At 44.4% G+C, this 25,564-nt stretch overlaps 1 protein-coding gene across 1 annotated transcript in view; it reads right to left on the reverse strand.

The window, feature by feature from the left end:
- Nucleotides 1–2,254: 2,254 nt before the first annotated feature.
- DHRS12 (dehydrogenase/reductase 12) overlaps nucleotides 2,255–25,564 on the reverse strand; it is a 33,266-nt gene continuing 9,956 nt past the window's right edge. The window contains 7 exon segments of the mRNA XM_087813735.1: nucleotides 2,255–2,313; nucleotides 2,316–2,355; nucleotides 3,786–3,890; nucleotides 4,164–4,179; nucleotides 6,103–6,138; nucleotides 21,999–22,090; nucleotides 23,098–23,190. Of these exon segments, the coding sequence (XP_087669861.1) occupies nucleotides 2,255–2,313; nucleotides 2,316–2,355; nucleotides 3,786–3,890; nucleotides 4,164–4,179; nucleotides 6,103–6,138; nucleotides 21,999–22,090; nucleotides 23,098–23,190 (441 nt within the window).

Here is a 25,564-nt window from a genome sequence, read left to right on the forward strand (position 1 = left end):
ATTGGATAAAGAAGTGGTGCATATATACTCAGCCATAAAAAAGAATGAAATCTTACCATTTCCACAACATGAATGGACCTAGAGGGTATTATGCTAAGTGAAAGAAGTCAGACAGAGAAAGACAAATACTATAAGATTTTATTTATATGTGGAATCTAAAAACAAAAACCTAAAAAAAAACCACACCAAAAAAACCACACATACACAACAGAAAGAAAGTCACAGATACAGAGAACAAACTGATGATTGCCAAATGAGAGGAGGTTTGGGAGGCTGGGTGAAAAAGGGGAAAATATTAAGAAGTACAAATTGGTAGTAACAAAGTAGTAAAAGGGATGTAAATTACAGCATGGGGAATATAGTCAATAATATTGTAATAACTATGTATGGTGCCCAGTGGGTACTAGAGTTATTGGGAAGATCACTTCAAAAGCCATATAAATGGCCTGGCTGCCATGGCTCAGTGGTTGAGCATCCATCTATGATCCAGGAGATCGCAGTGCCATTCCCAGTCAGGGCACATGCCTGGGTTTCGGGCTCGATCCCCAGTAGGAGGTGTGCAGGGAGCAGCCAATCAATGACTCTCTCATCATTGATGTCTCTATTTCTCTCTTTCCCTCTTCCTTCCTCTCTCTGAAATAAAGATATATTTAAAAAATTTTTTTTAAAATTATATAAATGTCTAACCACTGTTCTGTACACCTGAAACTAATATAACAGTGAATGTCAATTGTAATTGGAATTTTTAAAAATTTATAAAAGAAAAAAATTGACATCTTCTGCGGACCACTCAGAGAAGACTAGTGTCTACATGCTCAGACCCCTGCCCAGCCTTCCCTCAGGCTTCTGTGTCCACACCCAAGAGGCCTCACACTCTGTGACATGAGGACAACAGATGGCAAACTGTACCTGACCCAGATGTTAGAGCCAGGCAGTGAGCTTGCCAGCATAGATTCTATAAGCAAACAGATTGATGTGGTGTTGCCAGGGTGAGGTACCTGGGACAATAGGAGGTTGAGGGCTCTCCATGGCCTGATGGAGCTCACCTTGGTCAGGCAGCACCAAGCATATCTCCATTAGGAAGTGAGAAGTACTGAGGAGCCACACTCTCCCAACACCTCTAGCCTGAGTCTTTCCTGGTGTGCTTTGCTGAAAACAATCCCTTTGCATTTAGAACAGGAGACTGCAAAACATGCTAATCTATGCCAGGTCTCCTGGGACACTACAGAGCACCAATATGCACCTTTTTCTATGGGATGTGGGTGTAGCAAACATTACATCATAAGGTAGGCACTGATTTGGAATCTGATATCTTCATTTAATGATATAGTGCAATCTTCCTTTCCCATAGACATTTAGAGACGGCAGTTTTCAGGTCTGAACAGCTTTCTTGTACAGGTGTTCCATAATTTATTTGTCTCCTATTACTAGGGCTATCATATGCAATGTTGTTTTCCGTATCTTTTATTATTTCTTAGCATAAATTCCAAGGATGAATATACAAATGTTAAGGCTTCTAAGAAAATGACTTTCACAAAGGTGACAGCAGAGTATGACAGAGCCTGCTTTCCTAAACACTGTGGCAGGCCCAGCTGAGATGGCCTCACCTTTCTGTGCCTCAGATTCCATCTGTAAATGAGTGTGATATCGTCCCCACTTCAGAGGGACTGTGAGGACACACATCTTAGCATCCAGACAGCCTAGGGTAGCCCTGGGCGCCCCGGTGTCCTGTGGGGCATTTGCTGTGGCTGCTGCTGTTTAGTTCCCTTGCTTGGGGTGGAGGAAAGAGCTAAAGGGAGCATGGAGTTGGGAGGGATATATCAGAGCTCTGCTCTCCTTCCGTTTTCCCAACACACTTTCAGATAATTCCAGCTGTCTTCTTAGTGATTATTATTTACCTTTGTGCATTCATTACTTCTAGAAACCTGGGTGGGCTATACCCAGGTCCCCAGTGGCCTCCCGTTGACTTCCCTGAGCCCCTGTTCATCCTGTGCCATCAGTGCTCACCAGCTCCCTCTCCCACTCGGCCACGGCCAGCAGTCAGGAGGGCACGCAGCCACGCCTCAGCCCCAGGCTGTGCACCAGGCAAACTGGAAACAAAGGCTCCTACCGAGGAGCAGGCTTCTCCCTTTCCAGCCCGACGTGCCCCTCTCAAGTGGAAATGAAGCAATACCTTAGTCCTCATGACATTGGTTTTAGGTCATTCCAAGGGAGATTCAGTCCTGTGGCTACTCAGCGACATGAAAATTAAAGGCTACAACCTACCCGGGGTGTCGATCCAGCCAAGACGCGTTAATGAGAAATGGATGACTGGTGTGCTCGGGCCCACTGCTGGCCCTGAAACACCTGCTGCCCCTGGACAGGGTGAAGTACGAACAAACGGGAGGGAAGGCGCCCTTCAGCGCGAGGCCAGGCAGCTGGCGCCGGCGCGCAGGACAAGCCCCTACCCACCCTGTTCAGGACCCCGCCGTGTGCGCAGATTTCACCTTCCTCCCGAACTGGATCTTTACGGAGGAGGTCCGACTGGACCCCAGTGCTGCGGCCTTCCCCTCCCAGGGGGGGCGCCTGAGCAGAGAATGAAGAGCAGCAGAGGGCGCACTGCGTGGGACTCCCTGAACCCCTCCCTCCCTCCCCTTGAAATTAAGTCTCCTCGGCGCCCAGACTTTCTGCTCTCACAGGTTGCGTGTGTGACTGTCTTTGCCGGGCGCTGCTCGGTGCGGGCAGGGCCCGTGCCTCGCTGTTGCACGTCAGGCCCCCTGCACGGGCTGCGCTGAGTGGCTGTCCACTCAGACGGGAACTAACCCCTGCTTCAGAGTGTAGGAAACATGTTGATGACGCTTAGAGAACATATCAGTTGCACATTTTCAATTAAATCACTAAAGACCTCCACTTAAACCTCAGCTGCACTGAGCCGTTGCCCAGCCTCAGGGCAGTTTGACATGCTCTTCAAAGAATTCTAACTGGGCCTTGTTTAGGATGAGCAGGTGCTTTGTTCCCGTGTCCCCTAGGAAAGCTGTAACGAACTCAGATACCTCAAACATCAGGATTTTGAGTCATGAGAAGTAACCCTGCAGTGTTTGGTCTGGGGTGTCAGTGAGCAAAGGCGTGATGTAGCCGCGGTGCGTGGGGCAGAGGTGGGAGGGCACGGCCAGCCCTTCCCCCAGAGGCAGACGCCGCCGGCTCGCGGGGAGCGGCTGGAGCTGGCGGCTCACAAACAGGGAGCCCCCAGGTGAACAGAAGGAAGAACTGTGCATGTGGGAGTTACTAGCAAGCTTTTAAAAATAACTGCAGTAAGCTGAGGTGTGGGACAGCAGCACACTTTCTGTGAAGAACAGGCCCTTTCACTCTTCAGAACTGAATGCGTGTGCCCTTCAGGGGTAGCCCGAGGAGCCCAGAGCTGTTCCTGTGGCATCTGCCTGGCCCTCCAAGAGGAGGGACCTCCCAGGGTCCTTATTCCCTCCGAGCTGTGCAGGGCAAGGATACCTCTGCCAGGCTTCTGTTTGGTGGTCACCAGCTCTCACCATTTTCTTTGTAGGTCTGAGGAACACCAAGAAGAGAGGTGGCAGCTTTGGTGGCTTCCCCGGGAACACAGTGAAGGACCACCCCAGTCTGAGTAGAGCTGTGCTCTGCTGCTGAGAGAGATTTCTCTCCTAGACAGGGAGCATTTTCAGGTGCTGCTGTAAATTCCTAAGGTCCAAATTAATGCATTTCCCAGAATAAGCCTTTCTTGGAAAAGAGCCCATGTGACACATTAATAAAATGCAGTCTCGAGAAAACCACCTTACTTTGTTTTGTGCATAGACCATATTTCCATTAAAGGCTGTCCTTTCTGACTGTAGATCATTGGTATTCAATTTCTGAACCAACATTCCTCTTGAGGAGACTGTTTTCTGCAATAAATATAATGGAAATTTATAAACAAAAGTTTGTAATACCCTTTCATTCCTTTTCTCTGTCAAGCAGTGTAGTAGTTTTCTATTGGAAGAAATGACAAACTTAATAGCATAAAACAGCATAGATATATTCTCTTGTAGTTCTGGAAGTCAGAGGTCTGAAATGGGTCTTATGGGGCTAAAATCAAAATGTTAGCAGTGCTCTGTTCCTTCCGGAGGTTTTAGGGGAGAGCCATTCCTCACATATTCCAGCATCTAAAGGCCATTTGCATTCCTTGGTTTGTGGCTGCACCAACCCAACGACCTCTGTGTCTATTGTCACATCACCCCTGACTCTGGCCCTCCTGCCTCCTCTTATGATGATGTCACCTTATAGTACACTGGGCCCACATGGATAATCCAGGATACTGTCCCCTTCTCAATAGCCTTACCTTAATCACTTCTGCAACGTCCTTTTTTGCATATGAAGGTGACATAGTCTCAGGTTCCAAGAATTAGGACATGAACATTTGGGGGTGGGGGTGGTTATTCTGCCCACCATAGCAGAGAGAAGACAGCTTAAACTACCTTCTTCCTGATTTCTCTGATTTATATAATTTCTTATACATTTTTAAAATTTATTTTAGAGAGAGAAACATCGATTTGTTCCACTTATTTATGCATTCATTGGTTCTCTTTTTTTAAATTAATTTTTTTTGAGAGAGAGAGAAAGGGAGAGGGAGAGACAGAAACATTGATATGTGAGAGAAATATCAATTGGTTGCCTCCCCGCACAGGCCCTGACAGGGAATTTGTTGTGGGTGGCGAGGAACTGCACTGGGTGTTAGGCTGGTGGGGTCAGACCAAACCTGGGTTTAGCAACCTCAGTACCTGAGTTTGGGTTGGGAAAGAATTCAGAGCCAAGACCCCAACTATACAAGAACATTTATTTATAAAATCACAGAAGTGGAAGGCAAAGGAAGGGCCCTAGCAGCTTGGGAGTGAGGAAGGTAATGAGGAAGGTAACTAGCCTGGTGGGGCAAGGGAGGAAAAGGGAAAAGGAAACGGGTCAGCATGCTCCTGGGAGGGAGAGGGCACTGGGTCCTCCATTCTAAGGATTTTAAGGTGGGGATTTTAAGGGAGGTCCCAGGGGAAGATCTCAATATAATATTCAGCAGCTTTCCAGGGTCTAGGTCTTCACTGATTGATTGTCTGGCACCAGGGCAGTTATTCAATGTCATTGGTCCTGAGGTCAGCTGTGGCTGGTTTTGTTGCTTTTCTGGGCCTGGAACTGAAATACAACTGAGGTCTAAATGTTATCTCTAGGGAGGAAAGGTCAGAGGGTCCAAACCACATGACCAGGGTATGCTAGGGGAGGAAAGGTCCCATCCTACAGTTGTCCTTTGCTAGGCATCCAGGGCTTTCCACCCTGGTGACTTTCTGTCCCTGGCCCATCATCCTTCCTCTGCTCATGTCTGTCTACCTGCCTGCCACAATTTCAACCCATTAGGAGAGAACAGGCTCCATTAGCTTGTCCCTTCCCATTTAGCATCATGTTCTCTAGGAAATGCACCCACAGCCCTGACCTGAATGCCCACAGCCACCCCTGCTCTTCAGAAGCCTCCCTTTCCCAATATTTTGCCAGCTCTTGGATGACACAGCTCTTAGAGAAGAGGCTGCAGTGATGGCTGGGTCTTTAACATGGCTCTTTGCATTGGTTCTGCCTCCTATTTCACAGGGAATTTATGAGCCATGTGTGGGGAGTAGCCACCCAGCCACAACAACAGGCAGGAAGAGGGGAGGTGGAGGTGCTCCTGAGGACAGAGGGGCAGGATTTGGAGTGGCTTCCAGGAACTCTTGACTTCCAGGGTGAGCATTCAGGTGTCCCAGTCTATGCATCCACACAGAGCGAGTGTCCTCACGAGCATGTGTCCTGGGAAGAAATACCAGGCTGAGCCTCACCTTGACCTGGATCCCTCCCAGGCTTTCTCAGCTCCTCCTTAGACCCACCTGGACTCTACCCAGGCTGGGGCACCACTGCTTAATTTCAGGTTATTAAACAGAAGGCCCATGGGCCCAGTGGCCAGAATTTGTTTTACCCTGTGGATGTGGATAGAATAGCCTCCTTAGGACAGCTGGGGCAGCAAATGTAGGACCACTGACTTCCCACTGGAGCAAAGTCACTTACGTACAACACAGCCCAAAAGTCAACTCACCACTCTAGAATCACGTTTTCTCCAACACAGGGATCAGGCTGGTCATGAGACTCTACATACCTGAGGAGGCTCAGAGCATTCATGACTGTGGAGTGGAGCTATCTGGTACCATGGTACCCTCCTCTCAGGTGGCCCTGGAGGCGAGGGGAGTGTGTGTGGCCCATTTACCTCCATCCTCCAGATGAGTGGCAAGTAGCTACCTGAGCTGCAGTCTCCTTCCTCTTGGAGGATTTTCAAATCCAAATGCTACAACTAGCCCTGGGTTGCTATTGCTTACTATTTTGTTCCTTCTCCAGTCTCCCCAGGTTTTCCTTTCCCCAGGATTAGAACAAAGATGCCGTAGAACCTCATGTACTGAGAAGAAAATATGACCACACTACAGGGAGGTAGAAAACAAATCACAGTCTATGAGCCCACTTTGTTGGGGACAAAGGTATATGCACACATACGTTCTACACATTATATCTACTATGTGCATGAAAGTATGACTAGGAAATACGGAATTTAGCAACACCGCTTATGTCCCAAGGGTGGCGTTAATATATTTGCTCCTTTTGCTGTACATTTCTGTACTGTTGAATTTGAATATTTTTACAATGAGCATATATATAATTTTATGATTTTCCTACAATCATAAAACATATATAACATTTTTAATGAAATGAGAAAAATACTGTTGAAGTATATTTGGAGTGGAAAGACGTTCACAATATATGGAATGAGAAGTTACAAAATGGCAGGAACAACAATTCCATTTTCTGAGGAGAGATGGGCCAAACTAAAGAGAAAATATCTGCAAGGATGCCATTTCGGTGCCCTAAAATGATAAAAACACTTATCTCTGAGTGGTAGAATTCTTATTTCTACGGTCTTATGCCTATCTGCATTTTTAAAACATATATTACCTTGTTTTAAGGAGGGGTGTTTAATGAAAGCCCCTTACTCAATGTGAGGTGAGGCGTTCCAAATGAAAGGGCCCTGGGCTCTTTTCTGGACCACTGGGAGGTTCTGCTTGACCAACTCTGCCCATGGTTTTGCTCCCTGCCCACGTGGTGGCCCTGTTGTGCCATGGGCCTGTATACAAGCTTGAAGGAGCAGCCTGCAACACGGAAAGGGCACTGGGGAGAGCCGAGAGCCTTGATTTGAGCCCTGACTCTGGCACCTACCAGTGATGTTACCTTGGGCAAGTTGATGCAGTATTTTTGGCCTTGAATTTTTTACTTGTGAAAGGGAGATAATAGCTGGCTATCCACCCCCTCCTAGCGTCAGAAGGTTTTGTGGAGAAATAAGAATGTATGTGTACATTGGAAAACTCTCCGTGCACATTGGTTGTTGTCATTTCGTTCTGTATTATTATTAATTGTAACTGCATTGTGACTCTTGTCCCAGACAGTATTCTTAGTTGTCCATGGCCCAATTAATTTTTGGCCTGCCATGTTAGTATCTGTGGATTTTTTCGCTCTTGTGAACGCTTTTTCTCTAACAGCCGTTCACCTCTACCCAGTGGCCTTGAACACTTCCTTTGTAGTCACTGCTGGTGGTTTTCTCTATGATTTAATTTGTGAAAAGTAGGAAGGACTTCTGCCAAAAGCTGTCTGCCCCATCAGCCTGCTATGACAGATTGTCATAAATGACTCCTCTGAGTAAAGGCAATGAAAGCTCAAAGCAGGTCTCACTCAGCAGGCCCGCAGCCTCCTCCTTGGAGAGGCCACGCTGCCCCCGGCCCCAAGCCACAGGGCCTGGGCCAGGGAGCCCTGGGAAGCTGAAGTCTGGGCTTGCTCACCCACCAATCCGCCCCTCTGCACCACCCCTCCCCACTTTGTTTCCTGCTTCAGCCTCTTTGAGAGAGAATATGCTTTATGGATTGAGATGTTAACAGCGTGACCTACAGGAAGATTAGCCCGGCCACTCAGCCCCACTAAACACTCCCCTCTAGGGCACAGCCAGCTGGTAGGTGCTCTCTAAAAACTCCTGGACAAATAACAGCAGGGCCTTTAACAACAGGCCTTCCAGGGGCTTTTCTACCTTTTTAAAATCTCCCTCCTTCCAAGTCCACGAAAAGGGCCCTTCACCATCCTTCTCCCTGTGCCCACCCACCTCCCAAAGGAGCAGATCTGAGGCATCCTATGTCTTTACACTTTTTCCCTCCTACGTCATCTGCTTTACCATCCTGAAGGACATATGTAACTCTCCACATGGAGCAAGCATTTCTCCTCCTAGAGAAGGAGTTGATGCATCTCTCTGGCTACAAGCAATTTATAATCCTCCAACCTCCCAGCCAGCTTTCTGAGGTCCTTCCTGTGTACCCTCAGAGTCTTTTCAGGCCAGCAAAGGGAAACACAATAATAATCTGCTAGAATAATAATGTACAAGTATTTAAGCTATACGCGCGCGCGTGTGTATAATTTTTATGAAGAGAACTAGAATTAAAAGAATCCCAAAGAGACTCAGTCACTTATCCAAGTTCCCAGCAAATCCATACAAAGTAGAAAACAGATGGCAAATCTCCCTTTTCTTGTCATTAAACCACGCTGAGTCCCAACTGACACCAGGGCCAAGGAGTCGGAACACAGCCTCCTGGTGGCAAATCGTCCCCTTAGGTGAACTTGGTGCTGGGAGCTCCTTGCCCAGCTCCAAGGAGCCTGTTAACACAAGCCAGTGTCACTCTCCAGCCCCAAAGCTCTAGGTTCCCCACCGAATTAACCAAAAAGTATTAGGGCTTGGTGTGTAGACTTTTGGAGATGTGTCCCATTCCCTCCCCTTAGGGGTGGTCCCCATTCTCTTTATAACAAACACGTAACTGAATTGTTACCCTGGGCCAGGTACTATGTTTGTCATTTATGGCCTGGACCCCATAAGCAGAGTAGACTGAGCTAGGGGTGACACCTGACCCAAGCTGTGCCGGTCCAACCCTCCCCCCAAGAGCGTGGAAACAGGACCCTTGATCTGAGGGCAGGTTGGCTCAGTGGCAGCATATTTGGCTCATGTGCATGGAAATGCAGAGAGAGCAGGGGCAGAGGGGGAGAGGGTGTGGCAGGTGATGACAGTCTGTGGACAGCAGTCCCAGGAAAGCAGAAAAAGTTTACCCAGTTCCTCACAGCTGTCTTGTCCTGTCCCTAGCCCTCCAAAGGCCCAGCTGTGCCTCTTCCACTGAGTTCTGTGAGGGCTGCCCTTGTATCCCACCAATAAATTACGTTTGTTTAGACATCTTGAGTGGTTCTTGTTGCTTTTAATTAGGCAATTCCCTGAGACACTCAGCTTATCTTAGCTAGAAAGTTCTCCAGTTTTTCAGTGCTAAGCTGCTTAGCTTTTACAATAAGAATATCCCTGGAAAGATGCAGGCAGGGCGTCATTAGAGATGGCTAATGCTGTTTTTGGTCTTTCACATCTCAGTGTGAACCAGTCCAGTAACTTCCTTTTCTCTAAGACTGACTAGCTAGGATCAGGGACATTTGGGGGATTCAGTGTTTTGATGAGTGAAAAAAAAGGAGAAGACATGTTAGAGTAAAGGAGAAGACATGTTAGAGTACAAGCTCCTGAGAGGGCAGGCCTGGGTGTACAGAAAGCACTTTCAGTTACTAGAAAATGTGCCCAAGGTTAGTCCTGCTCCCAGTAATAAGGAAAACAGTTCATTATGACTCATTAGTATTTTTAATTCACACAATGCCTTCCTTCCAAGGAACTCATTATGTCAATAGAAGTTCATTATGAGAAAGAGATTTGGGAATGGAATTTATGTTGGACACAGTCTTCTAAATATGGCAACAAAGACCTTTATTATTTGGGTACATGACTTGAAGCAAATATCTCTCTATAAGCTAATTAAGAAGGGATGTAAAACTGTCAAGCCCGAGTGATGCTGAAGGAGAGGCTCAAAGTACTCTTAAGACATTACTAAAACCATGTTTCCATCCAAATATTAAATTCGTGGAGCTCCCAAAATCATCCAATACCTTCGGTATTATATATTTTAATAGTGTTAAAGTTAATTAGTGTTTGATGAGAAAATATATTGCAAGTTTTACATTTAGCTTAGGAAAACCAATTGGAGTTCCTAATAAGAAACCTTCAAAGCCAGACTGAATTAAAGCCACTTTAGTTTTTAGCTAATGGATATGTGCTTCTACCAACTGTACTATCAGCTGGAGAAAATAATTGTCCCCCTACCCCTGGCAAGTTACTCGTGTATATTTTAAGGGAGCAGACAGCTGCATGGGTACATATCATTTGGTAATTCTCTATCTGTACAGTAACACAAACATCCCACAGTGAGCCCAGGGGGACTCACACACTGACCTTACAAATTATGTAAAGACCATTTCAAAGATCATATTACCTGGGGAAGCCAGCAGGTAATATGATACAGTTACAGAGAAAATGGGGCATCAGGAGGCATTAGAGTCATCAGCTTCTCATGGGGTATTCTTGGTTTGGGGTCAGACAGCGCTTACGGTGAGTCACCTCTTTCCCTTTGTTCCCAACCTCAACTCATTCCCCTTATCCAGTCCCATTCATTCAGCAAGTATTTACTAAGGGCCAGCTAAATGCCAGGCCCAGTGCTAAGTACTAGAAATCCTGTGAGGGCTCCCTGCCTTCAGCACTCACCAGGCATTAAGCAGGTTGTTATGTAATTAACCTACTCACAGTTTAGGTAAGTGCTATGAAGAGTGTACACAGGCTGTTAGAAGCTCATGGTGGGGGGTGGGGCAGTGGCAGGGTAACATTAGCAATGAGGCGACATCTGAGCTAAGATTTAGAGGGCAAACTGGAATAAGCCGGCAGAGTGCTGGTAGAGAGTTTGGGACAGTAAGGGGAGAATTCCAGGCATGGAACACAGCCTGTGCCAAGAGCCTTGGGTTGAAGGGCTCCACCGAGGGTGGCTAAAGCTGGCTGAGCAGGGTGCACAGTGAGGCCAGGTGAGGCTGGAGCCTGGAAGGCCAATGCCAATGATACTAAGCCTTTATGACACTAAGAGATGGCCTAAAGCAGAATAAAACAGATTTGTATTTTAAAGGATCTTTCTGTCAACTTTATGGAGGAAGCCACTTGTGGGGGGAGAGTATGAGTGGGCGCCAAGAGCCCAAGTGTTACTACATTTCAGTCACCGATGTGGCTTGGGCGGAGCGGTAGCCTGGAGATGATGAGAAGCAGACAATGTTATGAATGCCTACTTAAGGGCATGATAACAGATTGGATACAAGAGGTGAGAAAGGAAAGCTGTCAAGGATGAGCTAGTGGGTGGACAGCTATGCCATCTACTGGGTGGAGATGATCAGATGAGATGCAAATGGCTGAGGAAAGGTTAAGGGCTCAATTTTTGTTATGTGGAGTGTGAGGTATTTGAGATACAGACTTAGAACTCAGAAAGGAGACCTCAGCTGGATGGAGATCCTTGGGAGCTAGAGCACATGGTGGCATTTGGGGCCACAGGCAAAGAGAATACAGAGGGTGAGGAGATGAGGGCCCAGGACTTGGCTGGGAAGAACTATAACATATAAGGTATGCGGAGAAGCTGCAGTGAGCTAAGGAGCTTGAGGAAGAAGGAGCAGAGCCAGGAGGAGCCAGGACTTTGAGCGTGAACTCACAGGGCCCACACAGAGAGGCCCAGGTGAGCATGGACCGCTGTGTCAAGCACTGCTGAGGGGTCAGGTGAGATGAGGATGGACTCATGTCCTCTATGTTTGACAACATGAGGGTCATAGGTGACCCCAGCAAGACAGTTGCCAGTGGTTGGGCAGAAAACTGAAACTAATTGGGTTGCGGTATTCACAGGAAATGAGGAAGTGAAGAGAGAGGTTGGTTGTGAGGAGAGGAGAAAGATGAAGTGGGGTGTGCCCAGGACTCGGTTTCAGCACTAAACATCCTGCGTTCTGAGAATCCACTTGGCTCCAGGAAAACCCAGATGGTTGGTCACCCTAAAGTGGAGTTTGCAGTGTTTGTTGTCTTTTTAAAACATTGGAATGGACACATGTGAACACTAAAGGGAATGATCCACCTGAGAGGGGAGGGGAGCCTCTAATTCACCTGCCTTGAGCCTCTAGGTCACTCACACATAGTGAAAATGCTGTCACTTCCTTGTCTTCCAGACTAAACTAGGGCTGTGCTTCAGGTGCTATAGCAAAATCAAGATGACTGAATAGTGTTCCCTTCTGTCACATCAGAGGGAGACTACTACACCTGTGACTCAATGAAAAGAGCCTGCTTTACAGCAGGGAGAACTTGAGTGTGGGCACTGGAGCCTCGGCTCATTAAAAAAGCACAAAGGGCCCTAGCCAGTTTGGCTCAGTGGTTAGAGCATTCGCTGTGGACTGAAGGGTTCCAGGTTCAATTTTGGCCTAGGGGCATGCACCTGGGTTGCAGGCTTGATCCCCGGCTCCTGTTGGGAGGCAACCAATCGATGTGTCTCTCTCACATAGGTGTTTCTCTCTCTCTCTCTCTCCTCTCTCTCTCTCTCTCTCTCTCTCTCTCTTCCACTCTCTCTGAAAAGCAATGGAAAAAATACCCTCAGGTGAGGATTAAAAAAAAACACACCACAAAGGTGCTTAACTGGGATTTTGTTTTCAAAATCACCCAAATGAGTGACTGGGAGAACTGCTATGAATAGCACTGAATCCCAGCCAGATAATCAGGTAAGGACCTGGGCTCACAGGACAGGATGAGTTCCAGGCACCTCGCTGACTTCCTGGATTGGGGCCAGTGCTCCTTGGGCTAAAGATCAGGAGGAGCAGTCTCCACATTGCTGGGGGGAGAGCTCAGCCTGACCTGGGGACTGCAGCGGCTCAGAACCCACCAGGGGAATGGTGGGCAGGGCAGGTGGGGGCCAAACTCTGAGAGGTTTCTGTGTCTCATCCAAAGCAGCCTCCAGGACTGGCAGAAAACCAAAAGCCGACAGGCAAATGAGCTCTGACTTTTATTCATTCTCTCCTTAGGAGGGCCAGGCAGACTCCCAGTGCAGTTTCAAAGAGCTTCACTCAGTGCCCCAAAGTTCTTTTGGAAGTGTGGGGGGAATCCTCCTGTGTAGTGTCAGGAGCTCCAGGCTCCACCAGGCTCCCCTGTTGCCCAAAGTCTGCCCTCCTCACCCTCAAGCTATCAATCCCCTGGGTTAAAATGTCTTAAGAATGAAACGAGTAATGAGCTGGGGCTTGCCCTAGAAGATATTAAAGTGTACTGTGAATGCTTAGAATAATGTGACCCTGACAGTGAAGCAGACTAGAGCTCAGGAAGAGAAACAACTTAAGGAGAATTTGGTATATGATAAAGATGGCATCACAACTCAAAAGAAAGGGAAGCTTGAGCAATAAATAAGCAGTACTGTGACACTATTTATTTAAAAATTATATATATATATATATATATATATATGGGATGGGGGAGAGAGAAAGAAGGTTCTTTACCTACTTGATCCAAAATCACTTCCAGATGGATTAGTAAACTAAATAAGAGAAAATAATATTTAAAAAATATGGGGAGCCCTGGCTGGTGTGGCTCAGTTGGTTGAGTATCATCTCATACACCAAACCGTTGCCAGTTTGATTCCTGGTCAGGGCACATGACTGGGTTACCTCCCTTCCACTCTCTAAAAATCAATGGTAAAAATATCCTCTGGAGAGGATTAACAAGAAAAACAAAAACAAAATAAAAAAATTTAAAAATCAATAAAAAAATATTTTAAAAATTGGGGGGAAAACCAAATAAGTAGAGTAACCGGGGACTTTTTTTTACTATAAAAATGAATGAATCAGCCTTAATGATAAATATACAGCCTGAATACATAAAAATGTAAACCTCTGTGTGGCAAACCAAAAGATCAAAAAAAAAATTAGAAAGTAATTTGCTACAATGAAGGGGAAAGACACATATGATAAATGTGTCAAAGAAGGCTTATAAATCAACACTTTAAAACATGATCATCACAACAGAAAAATGAGCAAAGGACATGAACAGGCAATTTACAAAAGAAATACAAATGGCCAATAAACAACTATTACCACCAAGTTCGATATCACTTACAAAAGAAATGCAAAGAAAAATAAGCTGTGTGCTGGGATCCAGAAAGGAGTGTGGCTTAAGGGAATGAGAGAAAGGAGACAAATGTTTGGAGGAAGGGGAGAGGGGAGGTGTCAGAAAGGGCTCTGGGAATGGTCCAGAATGTGGAATGCTGCTGAAGCCATACTGGCCTTGCTGGGGCCCTGATAACACACTAGTGTCCATTAATTTGTTTGAAGAGATTGGAGGGGCCTGGGCACCTTGGGGATCTAGACTCCAAAATGGGATAAGAGAACCTAAGAGGAGACCTATGATGTAGCTGGATGGCAGCCCTCTCCTCTCTCACTCTCCATCTTCCTCTCTCCCTCCCTCTGAGTAGCTTCTTAAAGGAGAGGTGGTACAGAGAAAATTCTAGAACAATGATGGAGGTGGAGAAACAATAGGAACTCCAGTGGGACACTGGGGCTGGCTGTCCATCTTTTGTGTGACTACAGCTTGCTGTCAATTTTGCCCAGAACCAGACTCTTAAGAAACATGAAACTTGGCTTGGGTCAAGGGCCCCTCATGAACCACCTTCCCTCACCCCAAGAGGCTCTCTCCTGCACCCTTTGTGAACTCCACTATCCTTGGAATGGGTGGGCAGGCAAGGACCACCCCACATCAGCACAGCATGGCATGGAAGGTGCCTCTGCATTTATTTCTCATCAACTGATCCTTCTGAGTATCTGTTATTATTAGGCCTGAACAGGATGACCTGTGCTCAAAGCTGAAGAGAGCACAGTCCCCACTTCAAGGAGTTTATTGATTACTGAGAGGGTGTGGAGGAAAGGCTGTTCAAGGACCCTCAAGCTAGATCACAGCCAGAACAGCAATTGCTTCCTGTAAATCCCCTCAGAGACTGTCTGACCCCTCCCCATGGTGTGCTGGTTCCTGCTGGTCCCTGGAACAGGTCAATGGCCTTCACCAGACAAGCAGGTAAGGCATTTTCCCCTTATCTGGGGTGGGTCACATCCCAGTACCCCTACCCATCCTGCCCTGTTCTATAAAACCCCTTAGCACCTGCCACATGGCGCCTTGCAGCTGCCCAAGAGTGCCTCGTATGTAAGTTTCCTCAACAGACTCTTGATATAAAGGAGCTGTCAGCCTCTTCCTCTAGTCTCTTGGCCGAGGGAAATTTTATGTAACAGAGGGCATCTAGAAACAACCGTAATAAATAATCTGCTTTTTACAAAGAAGTGGACTCACTGCATGCCAAGCATTGTGCTGAGAGCTCCAATGCTTTCCTTTCTTTTTTTCTTTTCCTTTTGGGTAAATAACTTACAACTCTTTATTTAATCCTAACTCCTAGCCTATAAAAGTATCATTATCCCCACTTTACAGAATGTAAAGGGAAAGTTGCAGATAGTTCCTCCAGCTATATGCAAAAAGTCATATAGCTGGCGGAACTGAACTACTGACCCAGTCATGCATCAAGTCAGTTCAGCCAATATGGACTGAGTGCCTCCTAAGGGTCAGCAGTGCCTGCTTTTAATAATTCATGCTCTGTGCAAGAAACCAGCCTATTAACAGGTGATTTCTATTGTACTCAGACAGGTTCACAGAGGGTACTGTTGGAGCAGAGAGGAGGAGCACTGACCAAGCTTCAGGCTGGGGGTGTGCCCAGCTGCCTCACAGAAAAGTGTGAGTGAACCAGAAGGGGGTGTTCCAGGCAGAGGAGCAGAGGGGACAAAGGCACGGAGGTATACTGCTCCTGGCATGTTTCAAAAGCCATGTGTCGGCTGGAAGAGGATCCATGTAGGGAAATGAGGAGAAGTATGTTTAGACAGGTAGGTCGGGTATAATAACAAAGGACTTCAATTCCAGGTTAAGAGGTTTGTTGATAAAACAATATTAGCTGACATTTCTACAGTACTTAATATTTCCCAGGTGCTGTGCATCTCTAAGAATCCTGAAGGTTTGTGAACTGGAAGGACGTCTTAGAAGCAAAATGGTGAATGGGTAAAGCTCAGGGTAAATATTATTGACAAGTAGGAATGCCTGGCACCAAACACATTCGGTGTCTAAGGAAATATTCTGCCCAGGAAGTACTGGGCCTTTTGCTTTCTTCGGAGGCTTCATGCCCTCGCTCCCTTCATGGATGAAAAGAGAACTTACCATTTGGTTACCGTAATTGTTTGTGTGTCTAACTCCCCCACTAGACCAGGAGTCCCTTTAATTTCTGAATCCTCATCACTGACCACAGTGTCTGACACATAGTAGGCATTCTATAAATGTTTATTGAACAAATAAGATATTTTGTTCATTAAATATTTAGGTTAATATTAACCACATCAAACTTAGATGACGCATTTCCAAAGAATCAGAATGTAATAAAATAGACCCTTGTGGTGCATTATTGTTTGACAATGTCCATGTCCTCTTTCCCACCTCCAGGGAAGAGTATACACCCAACTCTTGTTGATTTTGGTCTCTGTGAAATGACTTGGGTTGGTCAGTTGGACACTAGCAGATGTGAAGCAAGCACAGGCTTGAGATGTGTTTGCACACTTGGGCTTTTCCCATTGCCATGGAACATACTCTGGCCAGCCAACGGCCCAAGGAGGATGTGAGAATTTGCAGCATAATCCATACCCAACTTGTTGCTTGGAGACATCCCGCTGAGCTCAGCTGAGATTAGCCCACAAAGCAGACTTGCATAAAAGTCAGCAATAAAAGTACATGCTTATTATCAGATGCCTCTGAGATTTTGGAAGAGTTATATAGTAATAGGTGGCGGATATAACCCTATACTAAAAATGCACAAACTATAATTGTGTTGTCCTTTGTTTAGGAAGGTGAGTCATAGACTGATTTTAGACTACTCCTGGCCCTCAGTTTCCTTGTCTGTGAAATCTGTAAAGTTGTTATGAGGACTAAATGAGATAATCCAAGAAAAACACTTAGTACAGCCCCTGGCACATGGAAAGTGCTCAGCATGTGCCATTATGATGATGATGATGATGATGATGATGTTTCTGGATCTTGGGTTCCTGCCTTAAATGGCAGTTATTGGGTGTGGGGATATGCCAGTGAGTAGAGAACTTCTAATAACAGAATGTCGAGTGACAGAACATTTACTCTGTACTAAGGCCTGCCCTTCCAAAATGACCTAAACTGCACTCCCCAACCTTCTGCCAAAGGAGGAAGGTACCACAGCCTGTTTATTATCGTCAATTAATCGATGACACAGCTATTCTGGAGGAGGTGGAATCAGTGTCCTCTCTCATACCTATGATGTGAGAGCCTAAGGTGTGGATGAGTTTGAATCTGCTGTCGCTTAGGCTGTGGCAGGCTGCCAGCAGAGTACTCAGCACAGCCTCCCTCCCTCTCATCTGTCTTCACTGCTCACGGACTCAATGCCACTGAATGCTCACAGGCAGAATGTATAGGACCGGAAGCCCCAAAACATGAATGAGAACGGCAACTGAACAGAATCTGTCTCATGAGGTCACTTTGCCTCCCACACTTCATCTACCCACAAATTTATCTAGGGCAGCTCATTTTTGTCCCACAGTAGGGTAAACTATGAAAGCCTTTCCATGACCAACCCACTCCCACAAAAAGTTAAAGAGAAGTGTTCCCAAACTTTATCTAATTCACATACTATGATATCTCCACAAAGAGCCATGGGTGGGCATGGGCTCTGACAGAATCTCACATTTAACTCCAGCTTCTGAAGCTTTAGGATCAATTCTGCAAATACTGGTGTTGTCCTCTTCTCAGAGTTTCAGGGATCTACTAATGTTTGCCTGGGGATTGGAAATGTTTCTAGAGGCCCGAATGAATCTTAGAAAATCGAAAACAACCTATCCCATGTTACATAATCAGGCTAGGAAAATATGTTTTATATTAGAATGGCAGCCAGCAGTTTCCGAGGACTCAGACAGAGGTCTGGGTTGTTCATTTAGCTCTGGACCTGCTTAAGAGTGACAATATTTTAACCTGTCTGTTTCTGCTCAGACACATTAAGCTGCACCCTCCATCAGTGATGCGCCTCTTTGTTCAGTGTACTTTGTCTTCCACTCTAGAGAGGATGACTAGATATCAAAACATGAGAATGATTATGCCTCTCAGAGAGGTTGGGGAGATCGATAAAATGTTTCTGACACAAAAAGGATATGAAAGTGAAGAGATATCAAGGTTCTTAGAAGCAGACCAGATCCATACAAAAGTATGACATAACTAGCCATATATCAAAAGGCAGCCTTTAAAGTCTATCATACCAATCTATGTTCTCAATTAATGTAAACATATCAGACTGCCCTCTAAGTAGCGCCCCCAGCTGTGGCCCATCCTCTCCCTGGCATGGCTGGTCCCTTAGAACTTATTTCATGATTATACAGTGCTGAGTTTGAGGAGGAAATGCTGGTGGTTGGTAGAATTGTGTCCTGGATATGAACATAGGCTGTGGAGGCATATGGATTTGGGTTAAAATTCTGGCTCCTGGCTCCTCCACTTGACCTTGGCCAATGTATGCAACCTCTCTCAGTACTAGTTTTTATATGCTATGTATAGGTAGGAATACCTCCATCACAGGGTGGTCATGAGGTTTACATCACATATGTAGATGCGCCACACTAACTAGTGCCGAGCATGCAGGAAACACCCAGTAGAATTCTGGATGGGTAGGTAAGCAGCAGAACTGATTCATCCTGTGCAGTCCTACTGAAGGGCCCTACATTTGGCTTAATGCTCTCTTGTCATTATATTAAAATTCTTAATAATTTTTTAACAAGGGGCCCTGCAGTTTTGTTTAGCACTGGGTCCCACAAATCACAGAGTTGGTCCAACTAAGCAGTACCTGGGAGGCTATCTGCAGCACTCCAGAGGTCTTTGCCATCCAACAGACTTGTAAGACACACTGAGCACAATCCCACATACAGGAACCTGGGCAATAATACCACATTTGGACCAAAGTCAAAGATGGAAATATTTTGTACTAAACCTGCATAATTTCACAGCAAGCTGCTAGGTATTTGTTTAAAAAAAAAAAAAAAAAAGCAACCTCATCACTGGGGAGAAAGATTCTTCCTCACTTATTTCCTTCGGATGTTTCCTTTCTCATGGAGAGAGTACAATTCTGTCCTCCCTCCCCCTCTTCTTCCTCCATCCCTGGGAAATGGATCACTTAATAATATATTTAGTAAACTTGGGAACAACAAAGTGGGCATACTCATCTCTGCTGCCCCTTTCTCCTCTCCCTGGAAAGGAGGTGGTGGTGGCTGTCCTAGGCCAGCTAGCTGCAATAAGATGAGTCTAACTCTTGGGTCTAATACTAGGAAGCCCACTTGGTTCTCACACTGAGCATGCCCTTCAATTAGCCTTATAATAACAACAGTGATGTTTTGACTTGCATCTATTATTCCATTGCCTTACTCCTCAATCTGTTCAGTTCTTGGCTGGGAGAAGGGTTGCTGTTTAATGGACACCCTCAACAACCCCAGCAACCACATCAACCCCTACTGTCCATCTTGTCACTTAGGATGATATTTAATTAAAACACCTCATTAAAAGTTTAACTTACTATGAGAAAGTGGTATAGATACTGGGGAGAATCTTAGATTCATTGCATCTCCAAGCTGAACAGCACTGAAATAATCTCCTCCAGGCCCCTTGGTTCAAGAAGGAGAACATCCATTCAACACAATCCCTATTAAAATACCAACGGCATATTTCACAGACCTAGAACAAACATTCCAAAAATTTATATGGAACCAAAAGAGACCCTGAATAGCCACAGAAATATTGAGAAAGAAAAACTAAGTTGGAGGGATCACAACACCAGATATCAAGCTATACTACAAAGCCACTGCAATCAAAACAGCCTGGTACTGGCACAAGAACAGGCATATAGACCAATGGAACATAACAGAGAACCCAGAAATTGACCCAAGCCATTACATTCAATTAATATTTGACAAAGAGGCAAGAACATACACTGGAGTAAAGACAGTCTCTACAATAAATGGTGCTGGGAAAATTGGACAGGTACATGCAAAAAAAAAAATGAAACTAGACCATCAACTTACACCATACACAAAAATAAACTCAAAATGGATATAAGACTTAAATGTAAGTCATGTAACCATAAAAATCCTAGGAGAAAACATAGGCAGCAAAATCTCAGGCATCTCACATAGCAGAATTCTCATCACCTAGGGCAAGAGAAACAAAGGAAAAAAATGAAAATGGGACTATATCGCAATAAAAAGCTTCTACACAGCAAAAGAAATTCACATCAAAATGAAAAGAGAACCCACTGTATGGGAGAACATATTTGTCAATGATACATCTGATAAGGGGCTAATTTCCAAAATATATAAAGTACTCATACAATTCAACACAAGGAAGACAAACAACCCAATTAAAAAATGGGCAGAGGGCCTGAGTAGACACTTCTCCAAAGAGAACATACAAATGGCCAAGAGACATATGAAAAAATGCTCAGCGTCACTAATTATCAGAGAGATGCAAATTAAAACTACAATGAGGGACCACCTCACACCTGCCAGAATTCCTACCATTACTAAATCAACAAACAAATGCTGGTGAAGATGTGGAGAAAAGGGAACCCTAGTACACTGCTGGTGGGAATGCAGACTGGTGCAACCACTATGGAAAACAGTGTGGATTTTCCTCAAAAAATTAAAAATGGAACTGCCATTTGACCTGGTGTTCCCACTTCTAGGAATATATCCTAAGAATCCTGAAACACCAATCTGAAAGAATATATGCACCCCTATGTTCATAGCAGTATTATTTACAATAGCTAAGATCTGGAAGCAGCCCAAGTGCCCATCAATATATGAGTGGATAAAAAGCTATAGTACATTTACACCATGGAATACTATGCACCTATAAGGAAGAAGGATCTGGTACCCTTTGGGGCAGTATGGATGGGCCTGGAGATTATTATGCTAAGTGAAATAAGCCAGCCAGAGAAAGACAAACATCACATGATCTCACTTATACGTGGAATGTAATGAACAAAATAAACTTACGGACAAAATAGATCCAGAGACATGGGAGCATGGAACAGACTGAGGAATCTCAGAGGGAAGGGGGGCAGAGGGAGTTTAACCAAAGAACTTATATGCATATATGTATAACCCATGGACACAGATAATAGTGTGGTAAAGGCCTGGGGAGGGAGTGGGAGCAGGGTGAAGGGGGTCAATGGAGTGAAAGTATTGTTGTAATACTTTCAACAATAAAGATAAATTTTTTTTTTTAAAAGGATAACATCCAAAGAGGTTAAAAGCCTGGTACCTTGGTTCTCCAACTTTAGTGCACAGAATCATCTGGAGGGCTTGTCAAAACACAGATTTCATGGCCCCCAGCCAGATTTTTGGATTCAGAAGATCTGGGGGTGGGGTCCAAGAATGTGCGTTTCTACTAAGTTACCTGGTAATGCTGATGCTGCAGGTCCTAATTTGAGAACCACTAGCCTGGCATAAAATGAGCCAGTCTGTTATTACAGAGCAGGAAGCAGCCCCCAGGTGTCCCGTGTTCTAAGCGAATGTCCTTCTTGATCTGTGGTCTTTTCTCATGGCTGTACCCTCCTCAGCCCTGGCTGGAAGTTCCCTTGGCTGCAGTTTTTATATTTGCACTCTCTACCTGAGATGAACTTGCTCTCCTTGCCAAAATGATGTCTATAATGAGCCTTGAACTTACCAGAAAAAGAAATGCTTTAACAATACTAAGTATTTCTGGCATTAACACATATTATATAAGAGAATGCTTTTTAATGTAGTGAAGGATAAACTTAAAACAAATGCAGTCCTGCCATGGACCAAGGGCCCAGAAGGTTGATTGATGTTTTTCTGATCCTCTGTGGTGTCATCTATGTCTATGTTTATTTTTCTAAAACAAACAATAAAACTGCATATACTTACTCAGAATATTGGTTGCAAAGTTTTTTTCAAGTCCATCTTTTGTGAGGTCTCTTTTATTGACCATGCAACCTGCATTATTGATCTAGAAATTACAGTTGTCATTTCAAAAGAAAAGAAAATAGGGCCAAAGGACTTGTTTCCAAACCTCCACTGCCACCACCAGTCCCACATTCAAGTGACAATGACAACAACTGTCCCTTCACTCCAAACCTCTTCTGGGAAAATGCCACTTGTGCAGAAGGCTCAGCCATAGAACTGTGAAGAGATCTTCAATTATGAGGGCTTGGCCAGGCAACCTAATTCATAATAAGGTGCTCTGAGAATTTGTATACACCAGTGCCATTTAGGAGAAATATATAATTTTAAGTTTTCTAGAAAGTAGTCATATTAAAAAGGTAAAAAGCAGGTAAAATTAATTTTAATAATATATATCTTATTTAACTCAATATATCCAAAATAATCATTTCAACATGTAATCAATATAAAAATATTACAAATAGGTTTTTTTCACACTACATCTCCAAACTCAGTTGATTTTTATACTTATGGCATGTCTGAATTTGGACTAGTTTCATCTCAAATGCTCCATAGCCAACCAGACAGCACAAGCCTGAACCTTGGCCCACACAGGCATTTTGGAGCACTTTAGAAACTATCTGGGTAGAACAACAGCTCAGTTCAAAGTGAAATATCTGGGAGGAACAGCCAGACACTGTTCCACCTGTGTCCTCCTGGCTCTCTGGAGTTCCACATTGACTGTGCTATCAAAAGATTTGCTTATTTGCAGCAGGCATTCTTTCAGACTAAGCTTTTTATTTTCTTCTTTCCATGAGCATCTAATTTTAATATACCAATCCCCAAATCTCTGGAGCTCAGAAATACAGATATAAAAATGGTCATTTTATGAAAAATGGAACAACCTTATCCTCCCAAGGTACTTACCCTATTATTAGCCCCTTCCTTTCCCCACAGACCTAAGCAATGTGCTCATTAGATTGAATGTAATAAGTGGAAACGATTGAGTGAAAGATTCTTACTAAAAGGTCAATATAAAGAGATTCGGCTTCTCCTTATGTTTATAAAGCTTACCAGAAAATTGAGTTTATGTTTCTGTTTGAAATTTTCAACAAATTTCCAAATTTTCTTGGGATCAGACAAGTCCACAATATGCAGAAAGATGTTCTAAACCAGAATAGAAAAAAAAAGTTGTAAATATTTTCTTAAAAAAAGATATACACTGATATTTTTTAAATGAAAAAAAAATACATGTACATGGTTTTAAACATCAAATCATTCGGAATGATACAAAATGGAAAGTAATAGTCTCACTCCTCAGAAAGAAACCATTGTTCCCAGTTTCTTGTGACTCATCCGGAAATATTTTAAGCATTTAAAAATAATATATTATTTAAATATTTTAGACACATATTTTAAGTATGATACACACACATGTTAAGCACTATATTATACATTTTAAACATACTGTATGTGTGATTACACTTGTGTATATGTGCATGAGTGTCCCCTTCTCATACACATAGGATCATACAATACATCGCTCTACATCTTTTTTCACTTAACAATATGTTTCAGAGATGTTTTTGGAGATGTTATTTCTTTTAATGGCTTCATAACATAGTTTTGCATGAATGTGTCATAGTTTCCTGCTGCCAATCATTTAGGGTTTTTTGTCAAGGTTTTACTCCTAAGACCATATCTAAGTCACATCATAACTATAAAAAGACACTTCCTCTGTGACTCAGTCTTTACTTATGATGCATATTAATTTCTGCCTTGTGCTATGGTTATCTCTAGACACAGCCCCTCCTCCACCACACTGAGAACCCCTTGATGGAAGACCCACATCGAATGCCCCCTTTTCCCTTATGGTTGGACACCTAGTCATACATGTTGATGATTAATGTATGTTGGTGGTTTTGCCCTTTTTCTCTGTACCCAGCACATGAATCAAACTTGTATTCTCAGCATCCAGTGAACGTGAGGATATCCCCTCTGAGCTCCTTATCACCAACCCCAGGCAGAGATTCCTGCTGCTGCAGAGACCGGAGAACTGAGCCTACAGACATGATTCTGAGCAAGAGCCACGCCTTTGATAAAGCAGAGAGTTCAGCACCTTGCCTCAGTTTCTTCTTTAACTGAGCCATAGAATCCAAGGCTACAGTCAGAATTTCTTTCTAGTAATCTTAAAACATTATTTTCTCACCCTGAGACAAAGTCTCAGAGCGTAAGAAAACAGAGAAAACCCATATTTTCGTGACTCAAAGCCTATAGTCTACTTGAATACCATATTCGGCTGAAGTCTGGCACAAATGAATTTCCTCTACCTTCAAAAGACAGGAAAAACATTGTCTATACAGAACGAGGTTCTTTTAAAAAGTCTCTGAAGGCCTTGCCCAGCCACAGTGAACACAGGCTGCCAATTCACACCTGAGTCATCAGTGAGCCTCCAACAGTGACTGCAAACTGAGTCTAGACACCTAATCCTTTCATTCTGAAGCCTTCTCCATAGCTGACCTGAAACTCCCTCCCACCCACAGTGCTGGGTAACACCTAGGTTCAAAAAGCAGCAAAAGCAGGTGAACTAAAATCAGTTCTACTTTCAACATTCCACAACCTCCCTGAGTTTTGTGGAGGCACCTGAGGTGTCTTAGCATTAAAGGGGGTAGCAGCAGAGAACAGAGAATCACTGCCTCAGACAAATCAACCACTGAGCCTGGTGATATGAAGCCCCTTGAAAAGATGAAGGAAATCATCTCTCTCCCTCTGGGAGAAAATAGGAGGCCAGAAAGCACCCAGAAGATGAGGCCAGCAGTTGCTATGGCCAGGGGGAAGCCACTAGGAACACATGCATGTCTGTACAAACCCTGATGCTGATTGATCTACACATGACAAGGCCTGCCCTAGGAGCTACTGGTCCCACTGTACTAACTTTAAACTCTGGATATTGAAATTGGTTATTGAAATTTGACAAAACTCACTGAATCCTTTCTGTCGATGAGCCACCATTTAGCTGCTGTGGGGTCCAAGAGTCATGAAGTGACATCATGGGGATCCCTCTACCTTCGTCAGAGTGAATCTGATGAGCAAATGGGAAACAGTGCATGCAGGTCCCCTCTGAAGTAGAAATGGCTATAGAGGAATGAGGTGGTAGTTAATATTAATGCCGAGTACTCCGGAAGCTAAACTAATAATTCTCAAGACATTGGAAGTCCACATTGACCTGGGAGAGATGGAGAAGAGAAACCCCTATTTTCTATCTTGATGTTTTGATGTTGATGTGAATTCCCACAAGACATAGGGCACACTTACAGCATCTTCTAGCCACATCAGGAGTGTGACAGGAATTAAAATGTTGCCCAGGCACTGTAGCTCTGTGGTCTTTCTCCTCAAAACCCTTAACTATAGTCTAATAATGAGAAAAACATCAGACAAATCCCAATTGAGGGATAGTATACAAAATGCCAGACAATACTACTCAAAACTATCAACATCATCAAAAACTAGGAAAGTAAAAGACACTGTCACAGCCAAGAGG

The sequence above is a fragment of the Miniopterus natalensis genome, chromosome 2 (assembly GCF_054644295.1).
Source record: "Miniopterus natalensis isolate mMinNat1 chromosome 2, mMinNat1.hap1, whole genome shotgun sequence".
In the NCBI taxonomy this organism is placed as follows: domain Eukaryota; kingdom Metazoa; phylum Chordata; class Mammalia; order Chiroptera; family Miniopteridae; genus Miniopterus; species Miniopterus natalensis.